Source organism: Abrus precatorius, unplaced genomic scaffold (assembly GCF_003935025.1).
Source record: "Abrus precatorius isolate BTA unplaced genomic scaffold, Abrus_2018 Scaffold7, whole genome shotgun sequence".
Classification (NCBI taxonomy): Eukaryota; Viridiplantae; Streptophyta; class Magnoliopsida; order Fabales; family Fabaceae; genus Abrus; species Abrus precatorius.
In genome coordinates, this window is record NW_020874417.1 from 3,614,605 (window position 1) to 3,636,381 (window position 21,777).

At 29.1% G+C, this 21,777-nt stretch overlaps 2 protein-coding genes across 3 annotated transcripts; one reads left to right on the plus strand and one right to left on the minus strand.

Annotated features, from left to right (window-relative positions):
- The first annotated feature begins 7,545 nt into the window (after positions 1 to 7,545).
- LOC113870763 (exocyst complex component EXO70H1-like) lies at positions 7,546 to 9,396 on the plus strand. The gene has a single exon (XM_027507213.1). It carries the CDS (start codon positions 7,546 to 7,548, stop codon positions 9,394 to 9,396), a length of 1,851 nt encoding a protein of 616 aa, XP_027363014.1.
- Positions 9,397 to 16,237: 6,841 nt separating this feature from the next.
- Positions 16,238 to 20,532, minus strand: LOC113872824 (probable pectate lyase 4). 2 transcript variants are annotated; one of them, XM_027510659.1, is made up of 6 exons: positions 20,515 to 20,532; positions 19,720 to 19,733; positions 17,959 to 18,333; positions 17,651 to 17,861; positions 17,490 to 17,558; positions 16,346 to 16,699 (listed from the first exon to the last, which is right to left on the minus strand). In XM_027510659.1, the coding sequence occupies exons 1-6, from the start codon at positions 20,530 to 20,532 to the stop codon at positions 16,460 to 16,462; spliced, it is 927 nt and encodes a 308-aa protein (XP_027366460.1). In that variant the 3' UTR covers positions 16,346 to 16,459. The 2 variants fall into 2 exon arrangements, with proteins under 2 accessions (XP_027366459.1, XP_027366460.1); XM_027510658.1 differs by lacking the exons at positions 19,720 to 19,733; positions 20,515 to 20,532 and adding an exon at positions 18,405 to 18,797 and having other exon boundaries at positions 16,238 to 16,699; positions 17,959 to 18,310.
- Positions 20,533 to 21,777: the final 1,245 nt, after the last annotated feature.

Consider the following 21,777-nt stretch of genomic DNA (forward strand, 5'->3'; position numbering starts at 1 on the left):
CCTGTTTCTAATAACACCATTTGATGTCTCTAGATTTCCTGAGTTTCAACGTTGTGAATACTCAGTTTTAAATAATAAATAATAAAAATAAAATTAGATAAAATTTTAAATTTTAGATCTATAAGAGGTTAAGATTTTAAATTTTAAATATGTAGATATTTAGGTTAGTAAAGAAAAATAATTAGTGTATAGATTTTAAGGGAGGAGGATGAAATGTTCAAAGAAAGTGGGACAGGTGGCTATCGAACAAATAAGAAGGTGGAGTTTTTTTAAAATAAATAATAAATAGGACCTAAGTTAGGAGGTTAGACTATAAATACGAAGTTTAAGTCTTTAGATGACTCATTTTACACCTTTTTATTTTTTATGGGCATAGGGAGAAAATGAGAGAAAATTCAAAAGAGCTTGATAAATGAAGAGAAAGAGGAGAGAGTTAAAAAGAAATCAACTAAGAGCAAATTAAAATATGTACAAAGTAAATTAAAGAAAATAAACTAAAAGAGTTGAAAGATAAAGCTAACAAAAACTCTTATTTGCTAGATTAAGTAAGATTCCTTCTTCTACTATATTTTTTTTGTTTTGTTCTTCATCTATTATGTGTATTTTGCACTCGTTTCTTCTTATTCATTTTTTGTTCATATTAAAAGTCTCAATTTTTGTTTCTAAACAAACTATCTCTTTTTTCTATTATGTGCATTTTGCTCTTGTTTTTTCTTTTTTCTTATTTGTTCATATTAAATGTTTCAACTTTTTTTCTTTAAACAAAAATTATATCTTTTTACAAACCTAATTTTTTCTGACCTTAAAACTATACTTTTGTAAGTACAAATATTTTCACCTCAAAAAACCTTTCCTCTTTGCAAACTCGGGTTATAAAAAAAAAAGGATAATTAGAGTTTGTAAATAGAGAAGGATTTTTGAGGTGAAAATATTTGTACTTACAAAAACATAGTTTTAGAGTTAAGAAAAATAAATTTGTAAAAAGAGAGAATTTTTGTTTTGAGAAAAAAAATTGAGACATTTTATATGAATAAACAAAGAAAAAGAAAAAAAAGAATAACATACATATAATAGAAAAAAGAGATATTTTGTTTAGAAACAAAAGTTGAGGCTTTTAATATGAGCAAAAAATAAATAAGAAGAAACGAGAGTAAAACATACATAATAGATGAAGAACAAAACAATAAAAAATAGTAGAATAAGAAATCTTACTTAATTTGGCAAATAAGAGTTTTCGTCAATTTTTATCCTTTAACTTTTTTGGTTTGTTCTTTTTGATTAACCTTATATATGTTTTGATTTGCTCTTAGTTGATTTTTTTTAACTCTCTCCTCTTTCTCTTCATTTCTCGAGTTCTCTCTTAGATTCTCTCACTTTTTCTTTCTATACTCTCAAGGTGTTCTCGTAAAAAATAAAAGTGTAAAGTGAGTCCTCTAAAAACCTAAGATTTTTATTTATAGCCTAACTTCCTAACTTTATGTCCTAGTTAATATTTATTTTTTATTTTTTAAAAAAGAGTTCAACCTTCTTATTTTTTTATGGCCACCTCTCACACTTTCTTTAAACATCTTATCCCCTTTCCTTAAAATCTATTTACTAATTATTATTTTTCTTATTAACTTAAATATCTACATATTTAAAATTTAAAATCCTAACCTTTTATATATCTAAAATTAAAATTTTATGTAATTTTATTTTTATTATTTATGTATTTAGATATAACCGAATAAAATTAAATATTCACACACATCTTTATTTCGTCAAATTTGCGTGAATATAAGTAATACTCGATGTTGGAGCTAAACATCTCTTGGTTCATTTTACTATTTTATCATATTAAACTCGATTAGTTTGTATTTAAATGAAATTAATTTTAATATAATTGATTTTAAATTATTAAATGAAGTTAAAATGTGTATATTATTTACCACAGTTTAACTATCCCCAGTAGTCATTATTTCTCTAGAAGAATATTTGTAGTATAACTTAAAAAAATTAAAACGGTGTGTTTCTGTTAAAAAGGTATCAGAATTATTTTACAAGACGATGAGAACTACTTAGCCGAAAATAGTGTGATTGAGTTTATTTACTTCATGAAATTTTGATCTCGTGCAAGGTTTGAGAAAACAGGAAAGCTTAAATAAGCTTTTGATTTTAATAATATCATTTATTTGGCTTCTGGTCTTTATAATTTTTTATTTATTTATGTATCAATTTTATTTATTTAAGTTTTAGTTTCTTAAGAATGAATAACTTAATAAGCCTCTCACTAAAAAAAAAGAAAAACCTTAATAAGCCAACATTAACACCAACATTAACATTATAGCGACTAATCACTTATGGAAAACAAAATGTTAAGGTTTAATAACAGAATACTGTGAGGAATAAAGTACAAATGAACACACGTTTCCCCGAAGATAGAAACTAAAACTTAAATGAATAAAAATTATAAAAACCAAATTCCTATTTAAACTAATAAAAGAATATAAGAACTTTTGCTCAAATTTGTGGACATTAAAGATTCAAGCAGAAGAAAATCGTCGGCTGTTACTATCCACCAAAAGTTGAGGGCTCAATTTTTTCATAAGGCTAATAGGATGTTTGGATTATAGTTAGCAAACTATGACTTGATTTAATAGAAAATTAACATTTTTGAAAATGATTAGCAAGCACAACTTGAAAATGATTTTGCTAAACATATTATATAACTGAACTCTAAGCCAAAATTTAAAGTGCGTAAATTATAATTCAGAAGTGCTGTAAGTATGTGCATGTTTGATTTAGGAGACGTTTAGAAAAGTTTATCAAAAATTTATTTGACTTTACAAAAATAATTTATGATTCATATAATTTTATAAAGTTTATTTTAATAAAATTTGTAACGTAATTTATAAAAATAAACTTTTAACCTAATATATTTTATGATTTAAATATGAAAAAAAAATAATTTCAATAATTGTCCAAACACACTCAGAGAAGAGTAAGGGGCGTGATTCAAATACTACATTTGATAAAATATTGACAATACTAATAGATTATATAGTTTGTAAACGATTTTGAAAAATATTATAAGTGTTGTTAAAACTAATTTATGTTATAACATTCTCGATATAATATTTTCTTTATAATTTGATTACTGAATATTTAATATAAATGCTCTTTTCAATTCCAAAACTTTGGGTAAGTTCAAATTGTGTTTACCAAATTCCGGGTCACTGCCAAAGCATCGACTTTTCCAAGTTGAGACAGTAAATAGATCATTAGACAATTTAAGTTATCATTTATTCTTATTAAATTAAAATAAAATTTTAAAAAATATTTTATTATATTAACAAAGATTAAATTTAAGAAATATGATTTTTAAAATTAAAAATTAAAACTCTCTTATTGAAGATAGTTCTTATCTAATTTTCTTATTTAAAAATTAGAACTTACAAATTATATATAAAAGTAAATTATTTGATGTGAATATTGTATTGTAAAAACTAAAATAAAAAACATTTATTATATTAAAACTATAAAAATATCACATTTATTTTTCAAATAATAATAAAAACAAATAGTATATTGCATATTTCTTACCTATTACTATTTTAACAAAACCATAGTCAAACAAGTAGTACGAAGTTGGTCTCGGGTTATTATCCACCCGTACTTTTAGTGGTATGAATTTCTCTCCAACACCTTGGAATAAAAATATATATAAATTTAGAAAATTCAAATTCAATAAAAAAAAAAAACCATATATGGAATAAAAAAGACATATTGATTAGGATATATCCTTCATTGCAATATATATATTATTAACAAACAGAAAATTATTAAGTATTTATAAAATTTGAAAATATCGTTTTTGAATAACAAAAAATAAATTATAGATAGAAAATTTGAAGACATTTACTAAAAAATAATGTATTATACTAATATTTGTGTATTAATTATATATATATATATATATATATATATATATTGTGGATAAAATTTATACTAATAGAAACTAATTTAATATTAACATAATAACATAAATTACTGATGATCGATGACTTCATGCTTCTCTTTTCCAGATTAAGGTTTTCTTTTTCAATCGAAGCTTTTACTTTATTTTAACAATAATATGTTTCCCATCAATGATCAAGTTATTATCAGTTTCAAATAGTTATATTACATGAAAGGAAATCCAGTTTTGGGGCAAAGGGGGTTTGAAAATATGGAAATTGTGTCGGAGAAACAAATAAATTCGACACATTTGCAATTTAAAAATGAAAAATTGCAATACATTATTCAACAAGGTTGGCTCAACAAAAGATGCATGAACCCGAAGTACCTTGTTGATTTTATTAGTACTGCAAAGAACATACCTTTCGATCTTTTACTACTTTCATTGACAAGTTTTCATGTTCCTCAAGAGAACTCACGAAGTAGGAAAAACACCTATAAAATGATCGAGAAGAATTTCAAAACAGAACGTTTCACGTTTCAAGAGTTGGGCTACGATGATTGATCATCAAAGTCTACGTTATTAAGTGCATGCATGGACGGTGAAAGTCCCTATCATCATCATTGATAATACAAAGAGCGTAATACCTCCGTTGCTGACCTTCACTCCTATTGCTTTTGAAATTTGCAAAAACTATTGATCTCTATTAAACTAATCTCCTGGATCTTTTTCTGTTCTCTTCAAAACATACGTGTTTCCTAGCTTTTGATTCAAAACTTGAGATGAAGCGAAATTAAAACAAACGTTAATTACTTGATTGATAGATATTTTGAAGTTGTGATAGATACTTTTTCCTATATGGTTAATCATATTATATTTTCTACTTTTCCCTGAATTATATATCACCAAAACTAAAATCCTTCCGCATTGCAAGAACACCTCGTTGATAAAAATGGATTAAGGTTTCGTGCCAATACCTACCTCATTTATTAGTGCTGACATTACTGTATATATAATTGAGATGGTGATGAGCGATATTCAATATATGTATAGCTATGGTTACATGAATTCGATATCATTCATCACTTGACACTTGACACTTTGATTCTTCACGGACGATGTTAGAGCCTTAGAGGTCTCCAAAAGGACGACTCTTTTTTCTATTTTTTATGGATGACGATTTTCATAACTAAATAAGTTGTAACTATTAGAAATTTAATCAACATATGATGATAAATTTAAAATTGTGGTTTTCTAGCAAAGCCATGAAGATAAAAAAAATAACTAGCTGAAGATTAAAACCCTTGTCTTTTCATTTACTAAGAACAATTCTTTCAACATATTCGCTATTTTAATAGCTAGAATATATACGATTTTAAAAGAAACTATAAAACATATATGCAAACCGCATTGTTCAGTTGTCATTATTCAAACTAATCCAAGTGCCATTTCGTTTTCAATTGTTAACAGTTGTTTATGCTTTTATTTCCATTTATATCGCTTTATCTTGTTTATTTCATTTTCTAAAATTTATCATCACAAACTCAGAATTTCAACGAAGATAATTTTTCTTCCTACATTACTTTCTGAAAAATTATTTACAATGTTTTTATCACGCAAACTATTGCTTAATTATTATAAATTTAATTATTCACGTATAATTTTTAATTTTTTAAATCAATGTGTGTGTGAGAGAGATGTAAGATATCATTAATTAGCTAGTATAAATCAACAAAAATATACATATATGTATATAAGATAATTAAATAATAAATTTTTATTATATTTTATACATATTTTTATTGTTTTTATTTAAATATTTATAATTTTCTTTTTATATTAATATACACCTTTTTATTTTTTATTAATTACTAGACAATATTTTTTTTTACTTACATAGATGATATTTAATATAATATACTTGATTTAAAAAATTAAATAATTAAACATAAATAAATAAAATGAAGAATACTAAAATTATAAATAACTTAAAATATGGAGTACAAAAAATATAATTAAATAAAAAAACATAATCTCCTTTAAAAAATAAAAAAGAAATAATTTATTAAAGATAAACTAAACTTTACTGACACTAATTTTGACTTTCAGTTATATGTATATTATAAATTTATGCTTAGATAAGTGCTGATCTATATACAAATTCAACGGTCGCACCATAAAAAATGCGACTGAATAAATTATAAGCAAATTTCCTTTTCACCGTTTTGAAAATGCACCATCAAACAGCTTATTGACGTCATTTCATTTTCACATTATAATAAATCATCGGCTAAGCAATGACCAAATGAAGTAAAGAATAAACACAAGTAAATATCAATGATGAAAAAAACCTCTATCCCGCTAGATAATCAATAAATTAATTAAGTATTCGGTTCATTAATTCAATGTTAATTAAAAACTAAATCATTTATATTTGGTGCATGACAAGTTTAATCTGTCTAAAATTAGTATTATACCTTTCTATTAGTTATCTTATTTATTATGTAAAACTAAATATTTAATATTTTTAAGATATTAAATATATTTATTTTTTAAACCTTTAAATAAATAGTTTTATTATATAAAAGAAAGTTCATTATATCCATATAAAGTAATTTAACACATATTTTTAAGTAACTAGAAATATTTAATATTTTTTAATTAATGTCTCTAAGATAATGATTGGTAAAATATTTTTTTTTTATAAAATATTTGGAAGATTACTTAAAGGATGATGTTAGAGGGTATACTATTATTCAAGAAATAGTATCTATTGTATTGCAACGTATTTATATAAAAGTCAATTAAAAATCTCATATTATATATGTGTGTGTATATATATATATAAGTTTTCAAAAAGGGTCATCTATTTTGTGTTGAACACAAATATATAAAACATAAAATATAGAAAGAAATTATTTTGAAAAAAGTTATTAAAAATACGATCCATTGAATGTTAATTTTTTTAAAGTTATTTACAATATTTAATATTTTTATACCATGCATGTCTATAGATATATAATAGAAAACATCTCTACAAAAAAAATTAATATTTATTTCTTCCATTTGATATTATCTTTTTTAGTTTTTACATAAATATATTTTAGTCTTTAAAAGATTTTTTTATAAATTAATCCCCTATTGCAAGGTTTTTTGTGGCTCCATATAATAAAAGTTTTATTTCGCACATGATCTTTTTATTTCGTTTATTCCATTTCATTTCATCCATGACCTTGGTCAATCGTGTCGTCGTGATTGTGTTATTCAATTTGTCTGCAATATCCTTTTGTAATTTAAAAAAAAGAAAATTCTTTCCCAAAATTTAAGGTCAGAGAACCTCATCAGTTATTCAACACGTGTGTAAACTTCGCATCCACACACACAAGCGAGTTCACAAAGAGAGCTCACGGCACCCTCTTGTGAAACCTATGAGTCTTAAAAGTCAAGTCCTCACATTTCAAATTTCTCAAATCGAATAAGCAACCGCGTCTTTTACCGCACGCAACTGCACCTATATATAACCCTTCAGGTGCACTCGCAAGCGTCACCTTGAAAAACATTTTTCATTTTTGTCTTCCCCAACAAGAAACAAACAGCTAGACGCTGAAATGAGAATCTTTCGCTTCGAGCCGAAAACGCCGTCGTTTTCCTTTTCCCCCCACACTTCGTCACCCTCCGTTTCAAGTTCAACCGCAACACCTTCCACCAGCACGGACGAGAGCATCGACGCAGCGGAAGCGCTTATTCTAAAATGGAACCCCGAAACCTCCGCGTACGCCAGAGTCACCTCTCTCTTCTACTACGATAAAACAGAGGCCATGCACTACATCCACTGCGTTAACCACCTCCATAAAACCATGCACTCTTTGCTCGAACAAAACCCGTCCTCAAGAAAACTCATCCACGCACAAAACCTTATGCAAATGGCAATGAAGAGGCTTCAGAAAGAGTTCTACCAGATTTTATCCACTAACCGGGCCCACCTCGACCCCGAATCTATCTCCACCAGATCTTCTCGCACTTCTTTCTGTTCAAACAGTTACGATGACGCCACCCCGGAAGAAGATGTTCACGAAGCAGGGGATTCCCTCTCCGAAGTCGAACGCGTTTCTTCCGAGGCCATGGCGGATCTAAAATCCATCGCTGACTGCATGGTTGCCAACGGTTACGCCAAAGAATGCGTGCTCGTTTACACCACCATGAGAAAATCGATCATCGACGAAGGCATTTATCGTCTCAACGTGGAGGAGTTGAGCTCCTCCAAGGTGAACAAAATGGACTGGGAAGTTCTTGAGCTGAAAATCAAGAGTTGGTTAGAGGCGGTTAAGATTTCTGTTAGGACGCTCTTCGCTGGAGAGAGGATCCTCTGCGATCACGTCTTCGGTGCTTCACATTCCATCAGAGAAGCTTGCTTCTCCGAGATTTCCAGAAACGGAGCTACTATCCTTTTCGGATTCCCCGAACTCGTCGACAAAACGAAGAAATCACCGCCGGAGAAGATCTTCCGCTTGATTGATATGTACGCAGCAATCGCCGCGTTATGGCCGGAGATTGAATCAATCTTCTCGTTCGACTCAACCGCCGCTATGAAATCTCAAGCCTCCGCGTTGCTTCTCCGACTCGCTGAGTCTGTACGAACGATTATCTCGGAATTCGAGACTGTGATTCAGAAAGACTCTTCCAAATCGCCTGCGAGTTTCGGCGGTGTCCATTCTCTTACGACGCAAGTGATGAATCACCTATCGATTCTCGCGGATTACAGCAACGTGCTCTCTGAGATTTTCTTGGACGTGCCTCCGCCGCCGAACACGCCGCTGCCGGAACCTTACTTGTACAGTCCAGAATCCAACGACCCGACGGCGACGGCGTTCTCGGTGCGGATGGAGTGGCTGATTCTGGTCCTCCTTTGCAAGATTGATAGTAAATCGAGGCATTGCAGGGACGTATCGTTTTCTTATCTGTTTCTCGCAAACAATCTCCGGCACGTGGTGGCCAAGGTACGCAGGTCGAACTTGCATTACGTACTCGGCGACGATTGGGTGTTGAAGCACGAAGCTAAGGTGAAGCGGTTAATAGCGAACTACAAGAGAGTAGCGTGGGACAATGTTCTTTCGACCTTGCCGGAGAATCCAGCGGCGGTTACGTCGCCGGCGGAAGCGAGAGTGGTGTTCGGGAACTTCAGTTTTGAATTTGAAAGTGCTTATCGGAAACAAAACACATGCATCGTGCCGGAAGATGAGTTTCGAGAAGAAATAAAGGCGTCTATCGCGAGAAAAATAACCCCGATTTATCGCGAGGTGTATGAAACGCACCGCATTGTAGTGGGATCGGTGAGGGAAATGAGAGAATATGTCACATTTACCCCCAAAGATGTTGAGAATTACCTGTTAAATCTCTTTTTGGAAAGAGCAAACTCTGGTACTGGAGGAAACAATTCTTTTTTTGTAAGGAAAAAATAGGATAATAATGCTAAAGTAAAGATAATTCATAACAAGGATCCAAGAATTAGATTTTGATGCTCTTATCTTATATTTTTTACATAATATTATTACGTTTACATATGATACATATTGTGTGATTCTTTCCTGAAAAATAAAAACACAGACGAAAAGATTGTTTAACGAAACTAAGAAATAAATTAGGTAAAAGATGATACATTAACTTAAAATTTAAGGATGGAAACTATTAATCGATAACCTATAGCTAAAACTTGTTAAAATAACTAATAAATGTATTAAATGATGAATAATATATATATATATATATATATATTTTTTATTTTTTTTTTCTAATTCGATTTAATCCAAGATGTCTCTGACTGAAGCAGTGCCCTCGCGGCACTGTTATCACCCCCAAAATGAACCATTGCCTGAAGCTTTACAATTTATTGCTACTCTATGCATTGTCCTTTAGGTAACTGTCTCAATTATTTGTAATTTATCAGTTTCATCCTTTATTTGCTGCATGATACAAAAGAAAAGAAAAACAAACAGTCCCTCTTTTTTCTTTTATTAATAAGTACAACTTGAGAGAAAGATTGATCATATGGTTTAGTATAAACTATAAAGGAAATCTAAACTTTTACCTTAGAGTCACTTTGCAGGGGAAAAGCCATTTAAGTTGCATGCCAAAATGTTTATGCATCCAATGAGTATAGTAGTTAACAAATAAGCATGCAAGTGATATCAAGCATAAACAAGAAACTTAACAAATAGTGAGACTTGAAAACTATTTAAACATGTCTTCTAACAAAGATTTCAATAATCTCTCCTTTTAATTGTAAATATAATAATGTTACTTTTAGAGAAAAAGAAAATAAACATATAACTTTTATACTCAAATGAATCTTTATACAAAAATTAAATATAATAATGTTCCTTTCTTCTTTGGTTTGGATCCAAATTGATTCAACTTGTATTTAATCTCCCTGGCGTGTACCACAGGCGCTGGACCACGCTATATTCTCAGCACTTCACACTAGAAACTGTTGAGAGATTCCACTGCTGCCTCAGTAAGCAAGCCCCAAAGCCTGCAATACATAATTCATATTTGGTCATGCCCGCTCAGTTTTGAACCAAATTTGGTAGGCCTATTAAAAAAAAGTAGCTCATGCATGCATGATTAAGCTAAGCTTAAAAATTAAGTTTATAACTTAAAGTTTTTTACGTACACAATTACTCAAAATTAAAGTTTTATTTAAGTAATATTGAGTTACTTGTCACTCAAATCAATTTCTTTTACTTAACACATATATTTTACTATTAGATAAATGTTTTAAATTTATTAACTATATATTTTAAATAATTTTATTTTTTATATAACATTTTAAATCATTATATAGAATAACAAATTTTAAAAATTTTTCTCATTTATAAATATTTTTACTAAATTAAATAAGATAATATAAATAAATTTATGTTACTGTTTTAATGATTATAAAAATAAATGGATAAGCAAGAGATAATGAAAAAAAAGAAGAATTAAACTAATGCTTTCAAATCGGTAATAAAAAATGCTAATTAAAATAGTGTTTTGAAAAAGGTTATAAACTATTAAAAAGGGCTATTTTATCAAGCTGAATTATTTTACTTAAGTAAACATTCTGACTAATAAAATAATTTTTTAACTAATTAAAAAAGTTACTAAACACACTTTTAAAAACTGTACGGACAAAAAGTGTGTCTACCTCGTAATCATTCATGCTCCATGGTGAAAGATATAATAGTCCTTGCGTATTTTATCATATGAAGATAAAAAGGATCAAAATAACGCAATCAGATACTCTCTTTTCCTTGTTAGAATTGACAGTGTTTTAGAAAAAGACTTTTGAAAGCTCAGTAAAAATATCGTAAATTATTATTATGGTTGCCATTCTTCTATAAATTAAGGGAGAAATGTCCAGTTCGAAGGGGAGATCTGGAAGCAATGAGCAGTGGGAAAAGGAATGCTGTAAATTTCAAAGTTGAGAATTCCAATTTTGGAAACACAATGAGATTTGTGACTTCTTTTCCGCCCCAAAATGGGAATTCGAACGACAACTGCAAGTATAAAGAAGGTTCTTTGTTTTTTTTGAAGAACAAAGAAGATTCCTGAAATTAGTACTAACAATTTATGTTCAGAAAGAGAAAGCTAGATTATAGGAGCTTTAAATGCTATACAAAAATGGGTTTTTGCCTTTATTTAGACTCTACTTCATCTTAATGTCACTGTTTTTACTTTTAAGACTTATCTACTCATCTGAATCAGTCACTTAAATTAATTCTAACACGCCTATGTGAAGAATATTATTCCATGCACGCATATTTATAATCATATTTGCGATTCCCAAAGACTATCGATTTGAAGTTTGACATTCAAATTTCTTTAAAAGGAGTTGGGGGTAGTTCTTGAATGTGGTCCATGGTTAATTAGCGATAACATCAAATTAATACGATGACTAGGTGCATGCAGAATGCAGTGAAAGGGTAAAAATCTACTATATAATAATATTATGAACAAGTAATGGGAATCTGTCACCCCCCACAAGATCACAAATAAAAATATTTGTTGAAAATTAATATAAAGATGTATTGTTGATATTAATTAAATGTTTTATTTTTAACACTTTTTGCATTTTAATCAGTTCTCTCAAAATAATAATCACAATAAATTATTATTATTATGGTCATCCTCGTGGTCAACTTTCTGGTCGTGAGGGAAGTGGTCAACTTTCTGGTCGTGAGGGAAGAAATGACCACGCTCGTACGTGTCAGCATGTGAAATTTAAGGTCGGAATTAAAAGAGTTGACACTTCTCCCATCTAATACTAATCTTATATCTTTTCGTGTTATATAGAAGAAGATTCAAGTTTTTTGCCACGCTTATCATTTTGATAATTCAAAAAAATATATAATAAATAAGGTTTCAATATCTATACTTTTTAGTATTTAACCTTTAAAATAATTAAAATTTTAAATTTAAAATCATTTTTAATTATTATTGATTAGTTAGTTATATCTAATAACTTTGATTTAACACATAAAAGATTGCTTTCATGTAGTATTCATTTTTAATATACATGGATCAAATTATTATTATTATTATTATCATTTGTTATTCAAAGAGACTAAAAGTTTAAACAACAAAAAAGTGAACATCTCAATCATAGAGTCAAAATACTTATGGAATCTAAGAAAGAAAAGAGAATAAAGAGAAAGAGACAACATTAATAAAAATTTTTAACTAAAAAAAGAAGAATCCATATAATATAAAATTACTTTATATCCTATACTTCTGTTATTATTATTTTCAATTAATTTATCATTTTAATTATTTTCTATAGTTTAGCTTATTAATGAGTTCATCCTTTATCTTTTTTATATTTTTTATCAGTGATTTTTTTCTCTAATTTTTAGCAGTTTGTATCTACAGCTTGCATATTAATTCCAGTAGTTGATCTTGTTACTTTAACAATATATAGAGGAAGGTTTGTTTCCTGCAAATTTAGGGAAGGCAACCAATTTCAATAAGAATTTATGATACAATTACATATCATTTTCCACTAAATTGTCCTAAAACTTCATACTTCACCCAATTTAGCTAACTTCTCATGGCAAATATTTCTTTCTTCATAAAAGACATAATTCAAACATGTCAACTATAATATCACCAATTATTATTATTTTTTTAAATCTTTTTATACAATAATATATATACTTTTAATTCAGTTTATTGGTTTTTTTTTTACTCGTTATAGCGCCATTCAAGTTGAATTCAAATATAGTGAATTAAACTAAAAAAAAATTCAAATATTTGTGTTTGTTTGTATTATCTTTTTTTTTTTTTTTTTGTCTAATGTTTGTTTGTATTCTGAGTTAACTAAAGAATTAATGCTCAAAATTCATAATCAACCCTCTTTTATCGCTAGTTGTGCATCATTTTAATTGGGTTATATGATTGGTTCGACCCACTTAGACACAACCAACTGCACACCAAATTCAAAAGATTACAGTTAAAAAGAGTTATGCTACCCACCCAATTTGTTTAGAACCATTCAAATTAAGCTAGATTAAATTGCATCGTCCGTGACAATGTCTTGACTATGCATCACTTACATCTACACTCTATATAACCATTGACATCATTGTATAATGCATGCAATCTATTCTCTCACTGCTACTCTAAGAGGTACAAACGTCACCAAAAGCATTGGAGTGTTTTCGATCTTGAGTGCACCACTTGTCGTAGCTTAATCACTAAACTATATTGGACTCATGTCTCTTAGACTCATTGAAGCACTAGTACAAAAAAACACTTTTTACAATAAGATTTTACATTAATTTTTTGTGAAACAATGTAAAAAAAGATACAGTAACATTTTTGAAATTTTTACAAATTTTTCTACATCAAAACCGATGTGAAAAGTACTTTCTACATTGGTTGTAAAAATAACTGATGTAAAAACAAATGCAGTGAAATTTTTTAATTTTATGCAAACTTTTCTACATCAGTTATTTTTACAACCGATGTAAAATGTAAAACCGATGTAAAATGTACATTCTACATCAGTTGTTTCTGGGAACTAACGTAGAATCAATTCAAATTTTAAATTTTCAGATATGTGCTAGCAAAATAGCATAAATTAGAGACTCGAACATAGATTTTTCTTAAGTTTCTGAAATTTGTGTTCTATTAACTAGGTGGACAATGAACATGTAAAGGTTTTCAGACACATCAATTATTTTAATTTTTTTCATTTTTTGTTGTTGTTTCTTCTTCCTTATTAAATGATTTGATGAACATTGCATCTTCTTTATGTTTCAGATTTAAACAAAGATGAACAATAATGAAACACGATAAACACAATAAACACTACGAACACAACAAACATAATGAACACAATCAACACAACGAACATGAAAAGCTTGAAGAACATGATAAACTTGAAAAATACAATGAACATGAAGAACACGATGAACACCATAAACACTGACGTTTATGAATTTTAATTTAACTTAAGAAAATATATTGATAATATTGACGCTAACGTTAAAACTCTCAGACGAAGATGAACATTAAGAATATTTTTTTACATCGATTATTATAAACGAACGATATGTGACACTTTTTACATCATTTTTAACAACCACTACGCCAAAATGGAGATATGAGAGGGTTCCATTTTGAATTAGAGAGCGTTTAAAATTGCTCTCAAATCTTGCGCTATCTGATGTATTATATTTAAGAGAGCGGTTAAAGACTGCTATCAGATGTTAAGATTAGAGAGCTGTTCTAGGCAGAACCGCTCTCCAAAGTATAGGTGTAACATTTGAGAGTGGTTCTGCGTAGAACCGCTCTTCAAAGTATAAATTTAAACCGTAAAATTTGAAATTGATTTCTTTGTGAGTTTTCTATTGCAAAATAAAAATTTATTATTACGTTTAAATCAAAATTTAGAATTAATTTCTTTGTGAGTTTTCTTCATTTTTATCACAACTCAAAATTGAATCTTGAGTTTATATATTTGATGTTAACCAAGCAGTCCACATCTGCATGAACGAAACACAAGTAAGTAAAGAAAAAAGAGAACAAATTAATAGGATAATTTTTAATATTAATAGAGAGAAAAAAAGAAAGAAAGAGAAAATGAATGATTCACAGTTAACAAAGAGAAGAAGAAAGAAAGAGAGAATAGAGAAATACATACAGATGTAAAAAAAAAAACTAATTTGTTAGCGTAAAGAAGATGAAAAGAGCATACTAACACGGAATGAAAAGGTACTTACATATGGAACAAAAAACTAATTTGTTAGCAAGAGAAGACGAAGAAAGCAGATTAACAAAGAAGATGAAGAAAACATAAGAGAGTAGAGAAGAAACTTATATTGAAAGAGACTAACTTTATTAGCTATGAAGAAGAAATGCGTTGAGCGTGTTCATTTATAAAAGACTTTAATAACATTAGAGAAGTTCTTTATTAACCGCTATTTAATGTGTGACTTTAGGTTAATTACAAAGCAGTTTTTATTAACTGTTATCTAAGTTAGCGCTTCAAAAGCTCATTTCTGGCGTAGTGAACTGATGTAAAAAGTCATGAACTTTCTACATCGCCTATATCTATATCAGATACGAACTGATGTAAAAAGTCTCTTTTAACCGATGTAAAAAGTCTCTTTTCCACTAGTGAATTGATAGTAAATGAGTTTGAATAAATTTGTAGTTAATGGATGCAATTAATGAATAACAAAGTAAAATAAGATTATTTTAGTAAATTAAAATTGATAAAAATTAATATTATTAACGAATTCAAAGTATTATCATTGAAACAAATTAAAGCAAAAATGCATGTGGGCTTCTTAGGTTTCATCGATATATTATTACAAACGTTCATGCAAAGCTCGTGTCCATAATGGTGGATCGGAGCTTAAATTAACCAACTAAGGATAATCAAATTAAAGTTTCACAAGTCTATACATTAGTTATCATTTTTCAGTTAAAATATTATCTTTAAAGAAGCATTGAGTTCATCTTGCTTGACTCCGTTTTGAATTGTGGGTTAAGCAAGGTACATTAAATGAGTTAGCGGGTGTTAAATCCTAACCCATTTTCACCAAAACAATGGATTATGCGAGTTAATTCCGCTGATTATACTTGTGTTGTCAACTTGTCATCTCTATTGACAACAAGTTATCTTGATAAATCCGTATAACGTTAATGGTGAAAGGATTAATTGGGGTAGAGTAATTTCAAAATAAATTTACGGTGTACTGTAATATAATGAAACGTTTTTTTTTCTTAGTGCATACAGAGAAACTTGAGGAGGTGAATTGTAATATATTTTTATCTTATCATAATAATTTAACAAACATGTAGTACTTATTTAACAATCTATAATTAATTTATAGTTTATATACACGAAAGTAACTTCCTAGAATAAACTTAGGGGGGCAGGAAATCAATAATAACTTGAGTTAACCCTGTATATTTTATAAAACAGCTTAGGAATACAATTTCAGTTAACAATGGATTTACACAACTAAGCTTCTATTCTGTGCAAACTGTTTGATCTGCTGGCCTCACAACAGATTGCCATCCAGTGCAGTGATGAAGAACATGCTTTAGATCATCTGTAGGAGGTTCCACTGTCCACGTTGGATAGTATTCACTAGGGTGAAACATGTTGCACCCAACATTCTCAGTCATTAACCCTGGTTGAGCACCATTTATAAATAAGTCTCCTTCAGACCTTATGTGACCAGTTGCTCCCACTTCCTTATCTGCTGCCTGCGGTGATGTCAACAACAACAATTCAGTATTGTGATCAAAATAAAAAATCAGAAGAAATAATTTATTTTTATTACATTTTATTAGGCATGCTATTGCTAAGCAATCAATCTCATTAGTTTAGCATAAAAAGTTGCTGAGAGCATGTCCTCTGATTCAGGTGTCAATTTGGTACTGCTATCCTAAGCTTCATTAGGTGAAGCTACAACTGCTACTGAACAATGCCCCGTATAAATGTATTGGAGCAAGTTCAAGAAATTCCCAAATTTGGTACGGTTAAGAATTTAATATGAAAGGATTACTGAAGCAACTTCAGATTGGGATTTCATATATACTGAGAAGTGAAACTATCACCAATAAGAAAGCATATATTTCCTAAAAATGATTTTCAATCTAAACGAACCAGGGAAAACTGATCACTTTCCTAATAACAATCACTTTTCCGTAATAATTTCATGGGCACACTGAAAGCAGGTAATGAAGAGATTATGGATAGATAGTATACTAAATTATGTCAGAATACAGGAAAAGGGAAATGAAGCAGCCTATTGATAGACGAACAACCAAATAACTAATAACTAATAGAATTGTTGTGCTTGCAAGTCATAGGATGAACATTAGCACATCAAGCAAGCTAAAACACACTTTAAAATGATCGGATTCAAACCAGTTTTTCACACTTGTACACCATTTTTGCAAGATCCTTTGAAATATCGCCGATAATGTGTTTCCAATTCAAGCTAAAAAGCTAAAAAATTTCTTGGGGGCTAAACATAAGAAGTAGACAAACCTTCTCAGAAAGATACTTGAATGCCACCTTCTTCTGTCCTGCTTCATAGATATTATGTTGCGAGAAAATCTGGCATCAACGTATAATGCAAACGATAAATTCAAAAATTATTCTGAAATTCAGAGGAATTATAAATTTCCAATCAATAAACAAACGATCACCTGGGATTCCACACTTGCACAAACAGCATAAATGCCCCAGTTTCGGGTGTAATTATTGTAGAGATGCACCTTTGCAAACCTAACACGAGGGTGCCTCTGTCGAGTCCCATTGAAAAAACAATGGTGTATAGTGACCCTCACGCATCTATCACCAACATGCGAGGGATCAGCCCCAATGAGCATAGTTTTGTCATGCTGAGAAAAGTGACACCTTAAAATGAAAAAAAAAAAAAAAAAACATTTTCAACAAAGAACATAAAATAGCAAAATAATAAGAAATACAAGGAAATTGCAATTATTAAAATCACCTAGAAATAGTAATATCAGTGCTTTCTCTTGTGATATCTATAAGCCCATCATCAAAATCACTAAGAGTGCAACGGTCTATCCATATGTGTTTGGAATTGGGTTTGATCTGAATGGCATCAACATCAGCCCCTCTGCCTCCTTCTAACTCCAAATTGCAAATTATTACGTGTTCGCATTCCTTAAGCCTTAAACCTTTCCCCGTTAGTTTAATCCTTTGGCCACGACCATCAACAGTTTTGTAAGATGACACACTCAAGTACGATGAGAGATGAATAGTACCCGAAACCTCAAACACAATCCACAGCGGTTCTTTTCTGCGACACGCGTCACGTAGCGATCCCGGTCCATCATCTTCAGTAAAAATAAAAAATAACCTATGATTATAAATTAATTGTTGATTTAAGTGTCAATTATTTATGAGTAATGAAAAAACAGGGGAATTAACCTGCGAGAGAAGTGACACGGTAAAGGGGGCCGTGGAGGCCACCGATTGCAAAGCGGCCAAAGCCCTCGGCTTGGGCGGCGAGGGCTCGGAGAGTGGAGTCGACGCCGGCGTAAGGCAAAGAGAGCATGTTGGAATTTGGGGCTGGGAACGGTGGCGGAGCGCCGTATTTATAGGGTGGAGGAACCGTGTTGTAAGGGACGGAATTACGGTGTTGGCGATGAGTGCGAGCGTGCGCGTTACCCATTATTGGGGACGTAGGCGTTTTGAGGTGCTAGCTTCAGTTCCGATGGGTAACGGAAAGCCAACTGAAACTTGTTGCATTCTACAGTTTGGTAACGAATCTTTCCTTCTCCGTTACTGTAACCGACACTACCGATATTTGTTATGCACAGTAGAACACACATCCTTATTATTATTATTATTATTATTTTTAAGTAAATAGTTCTTATAAATTTTTCTTGTCGTTTTTAGTTTTAAATTTTTTATTTTTTTAAATAGTTTTCACTGTTAGCTGAAAAGTATTAAGTGATAATTAAATAAATAATTTTTTATATAATTCTTGACATGTGATAACGTTATACTTAAATAAGTAATTAGTCTGTTTTTATTGTTACGGAGAAAGAGTTCACACAATAAAATGAAATTTTGCTTTTTTTATGTTCCACGTCTAAGTATTGAAATTTGCCCTATCGTAAATTCAAAACATAAGTATTGAGGAATAGTTATGCAGAGTGGAGATGAGCTAAAAGTTGTGATTCAGATTATACGAGTTAGAAATTGGGAATGATTAATTTTAATTGTATTATAGTTCCGTGAATTTAGGTTTTAGAATTATTATTTTAAGTTCTAAAAGATTTTTTTTAATAATTTTTAGCTATTTCATCTTCAAATTTCTACACCTACATAAAAAATTATCATTTAACGATTTTTAAAATTTTATATATGTAAATTTAACGTATCATATTCCTGTATATTATTTTATCAAACTTCATATTTAAATTTTTTTTTCTAAACATCAACATTCATATTTAAAATAATTAACTTATTATTAAAATATATTATTGAAAAACTCTCAAATATATTTAATTCCTTAAAAGCTAAAGATTAGATTAGGAAGTATAATTAGAAACTTTAATTATGAAATAAAAATTTAAAAGTTGAAACTGTGATAAAATATATAAGCACTTACGTAATAAATTGTGCATTTATTTAAATTTTATTTATTCGTTTTTCAGAAGTTAAATCTGAATTGATTATCCTTCCACCTTGACTCCTCTGAAATCCAAACCCCTCAAAATGCAATAATAGAAATAACTCCAAATTTTGATACTAAGGATAAATCAAATTATCTACCATGCATCTCTTCTTTTCTTATCTTTCATTTATTGTATAATTTTTTAATATAATTTTGATGTACAAACACAATATCCTCTATGATAACAGAAGGCCTTGTTTCTCAGAGGTGAAACTTTTTTCTTTGTTAATTGCTTGTTATTTATATTTCTTTTGGTTCCTTTATTCATCATCAGCTTCAACCTTCAAGTTTTGAATCTTTCTAGTCTTCGTTCGTTCTTTGCACAGTTAATGAGCCTGAATTCAGACATTGATGAAGTAATTGCTGTAATTGAAAAATCATGACCCAAGTCTCCTTAACTTTGCTATATTTTTGCAAGAAAGTTAAAAGGGGGAATCAAAAGGATAAATGGAGGGCAACAAAAGAAAGCATGGAACTGGAAAATAGCTTGTATCAAATTGGAGGACTGTGAATTGTGAATAGTATTTGGGCCTTACTGCCAAACATCTCATACATAATTTCTCTTCAGCTGATAAAAAAAATACATTAATTTCTGTCCACCAAGTCAGCAACGAAATTGAAGACATTTTATCAACAAAATGTCCTATTATCATTGAATGTATAAAATTTACTTTAAAAGAGAGATTTTTTTTTTGTCTCAGCAACAAATTGAATTCATCTTTTATAACTTATATATTTATGTTTATCCTTTATTTTATTTAAATTTTATATTAATTTATATATTAATTGTGCAATTTAATATAAAGAGGGAACAAGTATTTTTTAGTTCAAATTGATGGAAGATTAGAGATTTACAACAGTCAGCAAGTTCATATCTTTTCAATAAACACGAGATATTTTGAACTCATGCATAGTCATGCCTATAGCCTTGCACAGCCGTATTCATCTATGAAAAGTCTAATTATGAAGATCTTTTAGGATTTTCAAACTTTATAAAATAGAGAACATTCAGTTAGATATCTTATCTTTTGCTCTTTGATGTACCTTTCATTTTATTTCTCTTGCACGAGGTTTTAGTGGACTTAGAGTTTCGAACGACTGTATTTAAAGATTGGAAACTTATCTAATCTCTAATTTGCTATCTTTTGTTTTATTATGACTTTGTTTATGATTGTTTTAATTCTTTTCCTTAACATGAGTAACTAAGTCCATAATTAGGACTATGAGAATATTTGTTTATGAATTTATGAGATTTTGATATTTGAATTTAAATTTAGTTTCTATTCATGATTAGTTTTTATTCTATTACACTTCTTTATTAATCATAATTAATTATATCATAAGGGGATAGAACCTCGATTAGTTAATAGATCTATAAGATAAAACAAGACAAAAGATTAGGTAGACCAAACTAATTTTTTTCTTTCAATTAGTAATTAAATTAACAAGTTTATATGTGCTTTATGTTTTTTTTTTTATTGAAGTCTTGCATGACCATTGGGAATGTTAATTTAAAGAAAATGATATTAATATTACATAACTATTGTGTATTAATAATAATTGTATGAATGATTAGTAATCACAAGGAAATTGAATTTAGAGTTAAATAAAAGAATAACATAAAGGATTGAACGAGTAAACTCATATGCTTTATGTTCCTCTTTGATAAGTTTAACAAAAAAGTGTTACATTCTGTGCTCTTAATCTAATTGATAGTTGATTTACTTTTAATTCTGATTTTTACTTAATTTTATATCTATTATGTTCAAATAATTAAGTTAAAAAATTCTTAGTAATTGGAAATCAATCTCTTTAAGACAATATTTTAAAAATTTATTTTAGAACTCTTTATTACTTCTTGAGATGTACACTTGCTCACCAAACATTATCATAAGTTTATGATTTTTTAGAAGTTTGTAAGTTTTTTTTTAATACTTTATAAGCAAATAAAATTGTTTGATAACAAAAAAAAAATTCAGATTACAAGTTTCAAAGCTGAATTATGAATAACTACTTTAAGTAGCATATAACTTATTAAAAATAAATATTAATATATTTTTATTTTTATCTTTAACCTTTTAAATATTTTACAGTCACACGTAATAACTTTAACTCTTT

Excerpts from the sequence above, each read along its gene's own strand:
- LOC113870763 (XM_027507213.1), top strand. The coding sequence starts at position 7,546 with ATGAGAATCTTTCGCTTCGAGCCGAAAACGCCGTCGTTTTCCTTTTCC.
- LOC113872824 (XM_027510658.1), bottom strand. The coding sequence starts at position 18,648 with ATGGGTAACGCGCACGCTCGCACTCATCGCCAACACCGTAATTCCGTC. Across the intron at positions 18,311-18,404 it reads CCGTGTCACTTCTCTCGCAG|ATGATGGACCGGGATCGCTA; the intron begins GTTAATTCCCCT and ends TTTTTACTGAAG. Across the intron at positions 16,700-17,489 it reads TCAAGTATCTTTCTGAGAAG|GCAGCAGATAAGGAAGTGGG; the intron begins GTTTGTCTACTT and ends ACATCACCGCAG.